General features: G+C 52.2%; 1 protein-coding gene and 1 non-coding gene across 2 annotated transcripts; one reads left to right on the forward strand and one right to left on the reverse strand.

Moving 5' to 3' along the window:
- Nucleotides 1-377: 377 nt before the first annotated feature.
- LOC128335928 (centromere protein V-like) lies at nt 378-2,674 on the reverse strand. Its single transcript, XM_053274851.1, has 3 exons — nt 2,402-2,674; nt 578-680; nt 378-444 (listed from the first exon to the last, which is right to left on the reverse strand). The coding sequence occupies exons 1-3, from the start codon at nt 2,671-2,673 to the stop codon at nt 427-429; spliced, it is 393 nt and encodes a 130-aa protein (XP_053130826.1). The 5' UTR covers nt 2,674; the 3' UTR covers nt 378-426.
- A 9,673-nt stretch (nt 2,675-12,347) lies between these two features.
- TRNAA-GGC (transfer RNA alanine (anticodon GGC)) lies at nt 12,348-12,418 on the forward strand. The gene has a single exon. It is a non-coding gene; the product is annotated as a tRNA-Ala (tRNA).
- The last annotated feature ends 313 nt before the right edge of the window (nt 12,419-12,731 follow it).

Below are 12,731 nucleotides of genomic sequence, written 5' to 3' on the forward strand. Positions count from 1 at the left end.
TGGTTAGCCACTTGCAGTAGTGGTGAGTTGGGGCCGTGAAGGCATAGAGGGGGAGGACGCTTCAGGAAGACCACAGGAAGGACCGGAGCCAGCTTGTTCTCAAGTCCATCTAGTTCAGTACTGTCAACGCTGACTGGCAGCAGCTCTCTCCAAGGTTTCAGGCAGGAGTCTCTCCTAGCCCTACCTGGAGATGCTGCCAGGGGCTGAACCCGGGACCTTCTGCTTTCCTGCTGGGCCACCTCAACATCTTCCCCCCCCCAAAGCAAAATAACCATCTCCCTAATGGTCAAGGCAGTGGTTTCATCACCCAGAATCCAGAGAGGCCAGACTCTCCCCTGGGGGTGTCATCCAGACACCTCCCTTTTCCCTCCTACCTTCAGCAACTTGAAGTGTGAGGCAGGAACGATGAAGTGCCAGTTCTGCTTCTTAACGCAGATGCTGCAGCTGGAAAGGGGAGGGAAATGCGCTGGTAAGGAATGCCAGTGGTGGGAGGTCTGCCCACACTAGTGGTGGTGGTGGGGAACCCTCAGCCCCGCCCCACCCCAAGAAGGGCAAAGCTTCCAGAAGCCAGACGCACTTGCTTGCAATCAAAGACGTGGAGGTCAGCTGAAGCCCAGACCTCGAAGCGAATGGCTCCACAGTGGCAGCCTCCCGTGTGCTTCACCAGTCCCCGGTACTCACTAGGAAAAGAGAGGGGAATGACAGATCTGCCATGATCTCTTCTGGGTCTGAACTGGCATCACAGCACATTATTTTTCATCAGTAGAAAGCTTTCTTAATATTGTAGGAAGTGTTTACGAGCTTTCTCCGTTGGGAGAGAGCCACATGGGCCAGACCCAGAGCCATCCGGCAAGCTCTCTGATCAAACTAGGATCCGAACTCAGGTCTTCTTCCACATCCAGTCTAATCTCTCCAGTGGTTAGAGTAAATTTTACTCATTGAGTAAAGAGTCACCTTTTTAAAGTGGTGATTCTCTATGGAGGAGGGAGAGAGCAACTGGCCCTACCCAGCCCCAGCACAGCCTCCCTCCAGGGGCTGTTGCTGGCATCTAGCTTGCGTTTCTTTTTTAGATTGAGGGCCCTTTGGGGACAGGGAGCCCTTTTATTGATTTAAATCTATGTAAACCGCTTTGGGAACTTTTTTTGAAAAGTGGCATATAAATATTGGTCATATTCGTCCCTTATACTCAAATTTATTGTCCACGGCCTGACTTTTTAAATTTCGCTTAGATTAGGACATTTGTACAACACTTTAAAGGAAGGTTTCACTACCGTGGATCCCCAGAAAGTTTCTCACAACCGGCTTTTAATCCGCATCTCCTCCAGAATGAAGAGGGGGCATTCATTTACCCCAAAGTCCCTGCGAGCTATCAGGGAGCAGTTCACAGATGATTCAGATTTTTCATTGTGTATTAGAGTGTAGCCTGATTTAGATCCAGGGTAAAAACATTCCCTTTTTGTGTCATTTGGGGGGACAACTTTGGACTCACAGCAAAGCCTCACAGTAAAGCTTGCTGTCTGGGAAAGCTCCATATGTTTCATTACAACTTCCACCACCCCCTGCAGCAATGTCTGGGGGGATGATGGGAGTTGTAGTCCAACATCTAGGGACCCAAGGTTGAGAACCCCTGCTTTCAAATAATTAAACCACAAGTGATTATTAATAGTTACCATATAATTAAAAGATAATGTAAACATTATTTGTTATACAACATAAGTGATTACACCCAAGAGATTCCTGTAGCACCCTCACGACTTGGACTTCAACCTTATTCAGCCTTCAACTGTTAAGTTTTCTGCAGCGTGTGGAAGTTTATGCTTCAATAAATGTTAGTCTTAGACATATGTATATGGCTGAAGTACTCAAGACGTCGGAGTCTGCTCTGTGTTTTTGGCTGAACAGGGCTTTCTGTGTTCCTCGTTGTGTCTGTGCGATTTGATTGACCCTTGGTCGGAAATTTTGTATTGAAATTCAGTGCAACTTTTGGAGACAAAGTATTCAGGGCAGGAAAGGGGAGCGGGAGAGGGCTGGGGGGAGGGCGCCTTTGGCGAGCAAAGAGCCCAGGCCAGAGGCGAGCTGCCTGCAGGGATAAAGAAAGGGGGCCCTCACTTCCAAGGTGTGGCCCTCGAGTCGAGCCCCTGCGGGCGAACGCAGCACGCCCGGATCCTCACATTGGTGGCGCCACAAGGGCCGTGCCTGCCAAGCAGGCTCTTCCGAAGCATCCAGCAGCAGGGGCAAAGCGGGACGCTGCGCGCAGCAAGCCATGGAATAAGGGCAGCGGCAGTGGTCGCGCTGAGGGGGGCAGGAAAGGCGCAACCACACACCGTGCGCGCGCGCACAGGCACAGCCAGTGGGGAGGGTGGTGGAGGCGCAGCCAAGAGGATCGGGTCCCCCTACTCACAAGGTGTCCAGCAGGAGCTTGACCGCCTCCTCGCAGCTCACCCGCAGCCGTTTCTGGAACTGCAGCCAGCGCTCCTTTTGCGCCCCCAGGGCCAACGCGCACAGCTCGTCCGGCGGCTCGGCGCTGGGCAGTTCCTTGCCAGGCGGCGAGCCGGCACTTCTGGAGGCTCGATCCCGGGCGGTGAGGCTCCCGGCGTCCGCCTGCTTCTTCCCCCCGGACTGGGGGCCTTTGCGGGTCGTAGCAGCTACCGGCGTCCGCCTCGCCTTTCCCATGGTGGCCACGCTGCCGCTGCGCCCCTGGCCTCAGCCGCTCGAGGGCGCTCCGGAGCCGCGCGAGCCCCTCTGCTGGAAAGCCACGTGGAGGAAAGAAATAGGGGGCGGGGGAGGCGAGGGGTGGGCGCACGCACAGTCAGCCCTCGATCGGACGGGGCGGGGGCCAATTCTCTCTCCCAAATTATGCTATTGATTGCCAAGCAAGCCTCTCCTGCCATGATCTGCTAGCATTCAGATGATCCCTGGCAGCATCTCCAGGTCGGGCTGGGAAAGACTCCTGCCTGAAATCCCGGGGAGCTGCTGCCAGTCAGTGATGTAGACAGTACCGAACTAGCTGGACCACTGATGTGCAGAAGGCATGTTCCTCATTGCTACAGCTATTCCTTTAAGTTTACTATTAAAAAACAACAACATGCACCACCATGCAGGGCATCAAATGTGAGCAGCCAGCCCAGGCAAGAGGGTGAGCAGCTCACACTCTACCTAGAGGACCATTTTCTATACAGTGACAGCCACGGGCAGGGCCAACAACAACCTGTGCCATGTGGGTTGCCATCTTAGCTTCTGGCAGGCCTCCAGGAAGGGCAGACAGGAATGAAACAGGTGCTGCTGTGTTCGGTGGCATGGAGAGCCCACAGTGTGAAAGGCTGAGAGACCCAGTGCAGGAGAGGAGACCTGGTATGGTGGTAGCAAGTATGACTTGTCCCCTTAGCTAAGCAGGGTCCACCCTGGTTGCATATGAATGGGAGGCTTGATGTGTCAGCACTGGAAGATCTTCCCCTTAGGGGATGAAGAGCATCAGAAGGTTCCAGGTTCCCTCCCTGGCAGCATCTCCAAGATAGGGCAGAGAGAGACTCCTGCCTGCAGCCTTGGAGAAGCCGCTGCCAGTCTGTGAAGACAATACTCAGCTAGATGGACCAATAGTCTGACTGTTATTTGGGAGACCCCAGTTACCACAAACCAGACGAACAAGGATGATTGAAGGAAGCAATAGTCACCATTTATTGAACCAAAACCAGCGCTGGTGGCTTTTTCCGGCGCCTCGCGGCCTACCAGAAAAACGCGCCAAATACCCAGTGCCTTGGGATTTTATACCTTGGCATTATTACACAGCTGGGCGTCACCATTCAGCCCGAGGGACCAATTAGTTTATTACATTTACACATGTGTTTGCCTTGAGGCTGGACTTTGCCCTAAGTTTCGGTTCCTCAGCAGACAGATAAGCAAATTAAGAGAAGATGCATCCACATTCCAAGAAACAGAACAGTTACAGTTTGGAATAAGCCTATCATTCGACGCCTATGCTAATGAAGTTTGCAACATCCGTACCCACTTCCCCCACCCTGTCTGTCCTTGGTAGATAAGAGACTCAACAGTTTCAGCAGTAGAGAACAATAAGGAATTTTCCATTCCACATCTCCCCCCTCAAGAGCCAATTTCATGGCTCTTCTTTTAAAGGCAGACTAGAGTACATTGCCATTATGTGTGGGGCAGTTTCTTTCCTGACTATAGTAGAGACAGCAGATTCTATTATTCTAGTTAAACAAGGGATCACACAGGATAACATAAGCAAGATAATAACAATGACAATGAAGACAATAAACAATGATTTTAACCAGGCAAGGTCGGGTAGCCAGCTTGTGAGCCACTGCCACATCCCCCATTCGGAGGCGGGCTGACCGATGCTGTGAAAGACTTGGATGGACTCTTTCAGCTTTGCTGCCTCTTGATCAATTTTCCCTTGGTTATTTACATAGTAACAGCATTCTTCCCCGATTAAGGCACAAGCACCCCCTTGCTGAGCAGCAAGGATATCAAGCGCCTTTCTGTTTTGTATTACCACCTTTGATAGGGAATCAACCTCCTGTTGAACTTCCATTAACATTTTCAGTGTGTTATTAAAGGATTTTTCCATTTCCTTTGAAATGTTTTTAACTGCTTGTTCAAGTTCAATTACACCAAGACCTGGTAGTATGGCTCGCCAGGCCTGATGAAACCCGGTGTTTCGAACCACAAGGGGGTTTTCCACGCCACGTCTTGCGCGGAAACTGCCCATATTTAAAACTTCAGAGGCATTTAGGCTTTTGCGAAGCTCTACCTTAGGCGCTAGGTAGGCAGGGGTACATCTACCATTCTAGCCTTGTGGTAGTGCTTTGTACGCATTTCCCCCACAGAGCCAGTACATTCCAGGCTCTCGCAAAGACAGGGTCAGAACGTCCCCCGTCTCCCACTCTCCTGGCCCTACCTTCCGTTCCCCTACATTCAGGGCTGTGGCACACTCCCCGTCTAGGCTGAAAAGTCTGGATTTGCTAGACCGGCCCCCAAACCAGGAGAGTGTCATGTTTGGGTCTTTGTGGTGCGCATATGTTATACTTAACCAGATGTGCCAGAAAGGGGATTCCCACGTGTTAAGTTTACTGTCACACGTGTCATGCTTAGTTTGTGTTATGTTGACTAGGATGCCCAACCGATCGTGTACATACAGAGTGTGATTCCATAAAATTTTTGACTCCTCCCGCCAGGGGCCCCTAGTAAAATTGAACAGAGTGACGGAGGTGAGTGTCATCTCCCCCCCATACAATCCAAAATACCTCCCCACGGCGGGATCATCCCCATCACATTCCTCCTGGTCAGGTCCATGATCGTCGAGCAGCGGTGTGAACTCACCAAGGGATTTGTCAAATGCCCAGGTGTGAGCGCAATGGGCATGTGGAATTGCTCCCAGACTGGGTCCTGTACTGCCAACATTCTGAATACAGATGGGATGTTGGCCCAGCAAGGATTCCACTTCATATTCGGGCACCCCTTTTGAATACCAATTGTGCTTCCATTCCCTCACATAGCGGTAGGGCTGACGGTTCCCCCCTCTTGTGTCCGGGTGCCATGCCAAATCAGTGGTGCTAATCCATGGCGAGCACCAAGTAACTCTGGGTTTTTGCACCCACCAAGCAAGGGATACCGGGCCCGCCACTAGAGCAACCTTTTCCTCAGAGTGTATATCTCCATGGGTGCAAATCCAGCAGTCTTTAAGAGATGTAGCTCTGATGACAGTCTGGAGCCCCGGGACCTTCGGGTGGGAAACTTGGTATGAGGTGCCCGTTCCCATTACCCACAGAGTTAACAATGCCCGTACCCACATGTCCAGATAGAAAAAGGTACCCCCCTCTTGCCTCCCCCTCTGGTGGTCCGTACGTAGAGTGGCCGCTTCCAGTATTGGGCACACAGTAGGGACGTCCAAAGGTTGTACCCTGGACCCGTGCGAAGATGTGCACCCGTTCCCGGTAGGGTGTAGCAGGGGGTAGACTCAGGGTAGATGGTGGATCTTCAGCTTCGTCTCTCCGGTCCTCTGTGCAACCCACGAAATGGGCGCCTCTACCCGCTTAACCCTGGTGTGATGGACCCATGCCTTAATTCCTGCACATTTTAAAGCAGTAGGAGTGATTAGCAGAATTTGATATGGGCCTCCCCATCTGGGCTTCAGCGGTTCCACATTCCACTTCTTAACCCACACCCAGTCCCCCACCTCGTATGAATGCACAGGGTCGATTATTGGAATGGGAATTGTCTCTTGTAGGGAGCTTCGTACATCGTGCAAAACTTTAGCCCACTGAGTGGTAGAGGGCAGGCGATCTCCGTCTGGGGCGCGGAGAATGGGTGATGCCCTGCCGTACATGGCTTCGAATGGAGTAAGTTTTTCCTTGCCTCTTGGAGTGTTCCTAATTTTAAACAGCACGTAAGGCAAAAGAGCCACCCAGTTCATTTGTGTTAGCTCTATGAGCTTGGCTAGCTGATCTTTGATTGTTCTGTTCATGCGTTCTACCTTTGCGGAGCTCTGGGGCCGCCAAGCAGAATGGAGTTTCCAGTGGATCCCAAGGGCCCTAGAGACATCCTGCACTGCCTTGCTGACAAAAGCCCCCCCATTGTCTGAGTTAATCTGAATCGGCAGTCCGTGGGTGGGCAGGTGGTCATTTAGCAAATATTTCACCATGGCTTGGGCACTCTCAGCTTTGCAGGGCTTTGCTCTTGGATACTTTGTAGCCGCAGGCTGCAAGTCTCTTAAGCACTTCTATAGTGAGCTCTCTGCAGTCTTCTTCTGTATTTGCTGCGAGCAAAATGTCATCTACGTATTGCAGGACTGCCCCTCCTGGGGGTATGATTAGCCCCTCTAGATCCCTGGATAAGGATTCTGAAAAAATTGTTGGCGAGTGTAAAAATCCCTGGACTAAGCGCCCCCAACTTAGCTGGGTTCGCCTATTTTTGGAATCTTGCCAGGTAAATGCAAAGATAGGTATCGACACAGGTGCCAGCCTGATCGTGAAAAATGCATCTTTAATGTCCAGTACAGTGTACCATCTCGCAGCGCCTGGCACCCTACTCATTATGGTGTATGGATCAGCCACAAGGGCCACCATAGGCTCAGCTCTTGCATTCACAGCCCTCAGGTCTTGCACTGGTCTGTAGCGCCCAGGTTCCCACTTCTCCACTGGAAAGAGTGGGGTGTTCCATGCAGACCGGCATTCTTGCAGTATTCCCTCTTTGAGATAGGCAGTGATGGTTGGTTGAATTCCCTTCCTTTTCTCCTCTGAAATTGGGTATTGTGGTATGTTGGCAGGTGTGGCTCCCGGCTTCATTTGAATGCACACAGGGGGTTGGTTGACAGCTAGTCCAAATCCTCCATTTTCTGCCCAAACCTCTTGTGGTACTGGCAAGCTTCCTGCCATGTCTTGCGCTATCAAGACTTTGGTGGCCTCCGGTTTCCCGTCCCACCAGGCTTTCCACTTCCAGGCCTTTTCTTTGGGCATTTCTATTGTGCATACGTCCCCCCCTTGTGGCGTTTCAAAGGTGAAGCTTCCGTCTTTTGCAAAAGTCAGGGTAGCTTGTAGCTTACACAAAATGTCCCTTCCCAATAAATTCATGGGGCAGTCGGGGAGCCACACGAATTGATGCCTAAAGGTATTTCCTTTGAGACTGCAATTGTCCACATCAAAAATAGGTCTGGAGTTACTGTGACCTGTGGCCCCCTGTATTGGCAATTTGAGGGCTGTCTTCTCTCCCATAGGTTGTTGAATGGCTGAAATAGTGGCCCCGCTGTCAATCATAAATGGCACCTCCTTCCCCTGTACAGTCAAAGTCACCATGGGTTCTGGGGAGAGTGGTAATTGGTGCAGCGAACCCTGGCCCCGTCATTCTGTCTCCTCCACACGTCCGGCAATCACTCAGGATGCTCTGTGCCCCCTGTCTGCATTTTCCTCCTCAGGTCTTTCCGGGCACTCGTTCTTCCAGTGGCCATGTCTCTTGCAGATGGCACATTGGTCACGGCCTAGGCGCTCCTGGTAGGCTCCTCTGCCTCCTCTCCCTTGCCCTCTGGTACTGCCACTGCCACCTCGTCCCCGTCTGCCTGGCAGTTCCCCTCTGATGGCCGCTGCCATCACAACGGCAGCCTTCTGCTGCTTCTTTTCCTCTGTATCTCTGTTTGCATATACATTCCTGGCTAATCCCAATAGCATCTCCTCAGGCATGTCCACTGCTTCTTCTTTCTTCTGCAGCTTTCGGCGAATGTCCTTCTGGGCTTGGGCTATGAAAGTCATGTTGATCTGCCTCCGGTTCCCTGCATCATCTGGGTCAATGCTCGTCCATTGGTGGTAGGCTGCCTTCAGCCGCTCCATATACATTCCGGGTGCCTCCTGTGGTCCCTGCAAGACTTCTGACACTTTGGCGAGATTAACATTTCTTCGGCCCGCTGCCTTCATGCCCTCTATCACTAGTTCTCGGTAGCGAGTCAGGAAATCTTCACCCTTTCCCACACCCGGATGCCAGTTGGGGTCTTTAGTTACTAAATAGAGGTCGTGCAGCTGTTTTGGGTCCGTCCCTGCCTGAAGCCCCTTTGCTTCCTCATCTAGTGACTTCTTCATTCCCTCTTGGACACGTCCCCGCTCTTCCGAGGACAGCAGAGTCACCACCAGTGTCTGTATATCTCCCCAAGTGGGACGGTGGGTGCGCATGATCATCTCAAAAAGTTCCAGCATCTCTCTTGGGTCTTCAGTAAGGGGCTTAGTTGTGCGTTTCCAGTTTAGCAGGTCTGAGGACGAGAAAGGCACGTACTGGTACTGATACAGCGCTTCTCCTTTCTCCCCTTGGAAGGTGGTTACTCGTAAAGGGGCCATGGTTGCCCCCCCCCCTCTTCTGGACCTGGCTGCTGTTTCTCTAGCTCCTTCTTTGCCTTCTCCAGTTCCTCCATCTTAGCTTGTAGTAGCTTGAACTCCCTTTCCGCCACCTCTTCTCGCTCCTGTATCTCAGCCTCCTTCTTCCTTTCCCATTCTAGCCGTTCCTGCGCCTCCTTTCTCTTAGCCTCTTCTTCTTCCCTCGCTTTTGCCTGCCGTATTCGCTCCTCTGTCTGCCTCAGGGGATACAGTGGGCCACGTGGGACTTTGGGATACAGCGGGTTGTAGGGAGGAAGCAGCGGTGGTAGTTCTGGCTCTTCCTCAGTCTCTAGGAGCTGGGGTGGAGGCGGTGGCAGCCGTGGGGCTGAGGCCCCTTCCTCCTCCATTTTCTGTGGCTTGCCTTTGCTCTTGGTGTGGAGCGCCAGCACTGTCTTTGCTTCCTGTTTCTTCCTACAGTCCCGTAGCCATTTTGGCCCCTCTATGGAGTTCAACATCCATTGGTCTACTGGTCATACTGACATACTGGTCAGGGTGGCTTTCAGTCACTGTTATATGGACTTTACGGATTTCTTCTATCTCGAAACTCCCATCTGCTGGCCAAGTTGGACTTTGGGCTGGCCAGTTCAGTGTACAGTGTCTGACCAGGATTTCAGGTTTACAAGGTGGATCGCCATAGTCTCTTGTGAAGCCCTTTTTAAAGTTCTGGACCATGCAGTTCAGTGGGGTGCATACTTTCGAGCCTCCCCCACCCATGCTTACAGAATTGTGCTCTCTTTCACTCCAGACAAACAGACAAGTAGGAGAAGGGAACGGACTGCGGGTAAGGGGTCCCGCAGCGAGACACAAAAGGGATTATGAACAGACAAATTCACAGCCCGCACCTCCGATTTGGGTCCTCTTCCCGTCGCCGGGAGAGAGGACTTACTCAGGAGTCCCGCCTTGCCACTGCAAGGCCACTTTCATGGTGGGTTTCCCCCTGTGGGGTCCCCCTCTGCACTCACCAAATCCTTGCAAACTGCACACAGTCACACACAACCTCCCTTTTTCCTCCCAGAGCCCGTCCTGCTTTTAGGCAGTGCCCTCTGCCCGCAGCGGCTCTTGACACAGGGTGGGCGATTCCCCAGTCCCCTTTGTCTCGAGACCCTTAATACTCCACCTGTCCGGACGCCTGCGTTGGTGTGCCTCGTTCCGCGCCCGTCTTCAGTGAGCTTGGGAGTCTGGGTCTCACACTGCCGGGGGTCAAAACCTTCCTTCTTACAATAGGAGAAGTGGCGCCGAAGGGTTGCTCTCCCACGACGTGAGAAAGGGACCCCCCAAGCAACCACCGATGGGCAGGTAATCACCAGCCGACCATCCGAGTCACGGCACCAGTTTATGTTACCTGGGAGACCCCAGTTACCACAAACCAGACGAACTAGGATGATTGAAGGAAGCAATAGTCACCATTTATTGAACCAAAACCAGCGCTGGTGGCTTTTTCCGGCGCCTCGCGGCCTACCAGAAAAACGCGCCAAATACCCAGTGCCTTGGGATTTTATACCTTGGCATTATTACACAGCTGGGCGTCACCATTCAGCCCGAGGGACCAATTAGTTTATTACATTTACACATGTTTGCCTTGAGGCTGGACTTTACCCTAAGTTTCGGTTCCTCAGCAGACAGATAAGCAAATTAAGAGAAGATGCATCCACATTCCAAGAAACAGAACAGTTACAGTTTGGAATAAGCCTATCATTCGACGCCTATGCTAATGAAGTTTGCAACATCCGTACCCACTTCCCCCACCCTGTCTGTCCTTGATAGATAAGAGACTCAACAGTTTCAGCAGTAGAGAACAATAAGGAATTTTCCATTCCACATGACTCAGTATATGGCAGCTTCTAGCCTATCCTAGATGGCATGCATTATCCTGGGAAAAGGCAAACAGGCGCATGAGAAAAAGAACTCTCTCTTCTGAGCTTCTCCAACTAGGACTGGAGAGGAAGGAGCGGGATTGTCCTCTGTTGCTCCTGAGGGCAGGACTAGAGTCAGTGGGCTATAATAATACAAGGCAGCAGAGTAGGCTGCACTAATGCCTGTGGGAACAGGAAGCCTTAGAAAGCTGGGCCCCGGGAGTGAACTGAGTTATCGAGCTCCTGTCCTTGGTCTGCTCTCTCAGGGGTGAAGTCTTCAGTCTGGTCCTTCACTCAGTCAGCGCTCCACTGGACTCCCTGAAACTGAAGTAGATGGTCTTCAGTCTGGTCCTCTACTTGAAGTAGGCCTGGCCAATCCCTGCCCAGTTGTCACCTTTGACACTGACTGGCCAGAACTCCTTTTGCTTTAATCTGATTGGACGGGGCCTTTACTTGTGGCAGCCTTCTCATTGGACAGTTTAGGATGCCACCCAAACCCCTAAGCTGTGGCAGAACCCCTGCCTGGAACCACACCAAGGTAGAACCAGCCAATCTAGTCATCAGACCCATCACCGATCACGATGTAACCATATAGAAGAAGGAGCGCTTCTACGTTGCTCCTGAGAGTGGGATTTGAACCACTGGGTTGAGATGACAAGGAAGCATGCAGATTTAGGCTAGCCATAAGGAGGATTCTCCCAACTGTAAAAGCTGTCCGGCAGTGGAACAGTCTGCCTCATGGCAGGCTGTTCTTTGCTGGAGACTTTCAGGCCATCTGTCTGCGATGGTGCTTCAATAGATTCTTTCGCTGAGCAGAGGCTGACTCTATGAGAGTTTTCTGCATCTGAAATGCAAACAGGGCAAGGAGCCCACAGTCCAGCCAGCCATGCATTCTGCTTCCTCCTCACCAAGGCTGGGGAATCGTCCCCTGCAGCACAGAGAGGTGCTTGTGACCGCTGCTAGTCGGAGGAGAGAAGGCCTTCTGGCCTGCTTTGCAAGAATCCCCGCCACAAGGAAATGCAGCAAAGCAGCCCCCACCCCCCACACCCAGCAACTGACCAGCAGGCCCAGGCCTCTGCTCAACTGCCTCGCCCTAGAATGGGGATCCACTCTACAATGGGGATGCTTTTCTCTTTATGGGTTACTGACACCTCATTCTAAAAACAGCAGCCGTGACTCAGCTGGGAACGTGGGTGCTACATGTCAGCCTCTTAGAAACAGGTGCTGGCACAGGGAGGAGACGCTCCTGGTGGCAGAGGATGCTGCGTGTGCCTCCTGGGCCTCTGTTAATGAGGGTGAAGTCACTCCAGCAACCGGATGCTGCGAACCCCAAAGTGTGACCCCAGACAGTCATTCACTCCCATGACATTCCTGTGCCTCTGGCATCCTTCTAGACTCAATTGGATGGCTGCCTGTCCGATGGCTGTCAGGCCACAGACTGGTTAAGGGTGCCTCTGAGCATGTCACCTGCTAAACGAGAACTTTTCTCACCTTGATGTTCTTAGGGGAGGAGAGCTGGTCTTGTGATAGCAAGCATGAATTGTCCCCTCTGCTGAGCAGGCTCTGCTCTGCTTTGCATTTGGGTGTGTGACGACCTGTGAGGCCTTCCCCTTCGGGGATAGGGCTGTAGCTCAGTGGAAGAGCCTCTGCTTGGCATGCAAAAGGTCCCAGGTTCAATCCCTGGCAGCATCTCCAGGTAGGGCTGGGAAAGACTCCTGTCTAAAACCTTGGAGAAGCCGCTGCCAGTCTGGGTAGACAGTCCTGAGCTCAATGGACCAAGGGTCTGACTCGGCATAAGGCAGCTTCCTATGTAACCTCCACAAAATTAGTTCCTACAGAATACCTACAGTGACTAGGATATAGATGCCATTTTGAAATGCCTCTTGCCTCACTTCTCTATCCTACACTCACGCATCCACACTTACCAGTCTGGGTAGACAGTCCTGAGCTCAATGGACCAAGGGTCTGACTCGGCATAAGGCAGCTTCCTATGTAACCTCCACAA

Source organism: Hemicordylus capensis, chromosome 12 (genome assembly GCF_027244095.1).
Source record: "Hemicordylus capensis ecotype Gifberg chromosome 12, rHemCap1.1.pri, whole genome shotgun sequence".
Lineage (NCBI taxonomy): Eukaryota > Metazoa > Chordata > Lepidosauria > Squamata > Cordylidae > Hemicordylus > Hemicordylus capensis.

Excerpts from the sequence above, each read along its gene's own strand:
- LOC128335928 (XM_053274851.1), bottom strand. The coding sequence starts at position 2,673 with ATGGGAAAGGCGAGGCGGACGCCGGTAGCTGCTACGACCCGCAAAGGC. Across the intron at positions 681-2,401 it reads AAGCTCCTGCTGGACACCTT|TGAGTACCGGGGACTGGTGA; the intron begins GTGAGTAGGGGG and ends CTCTTTTCCTAG.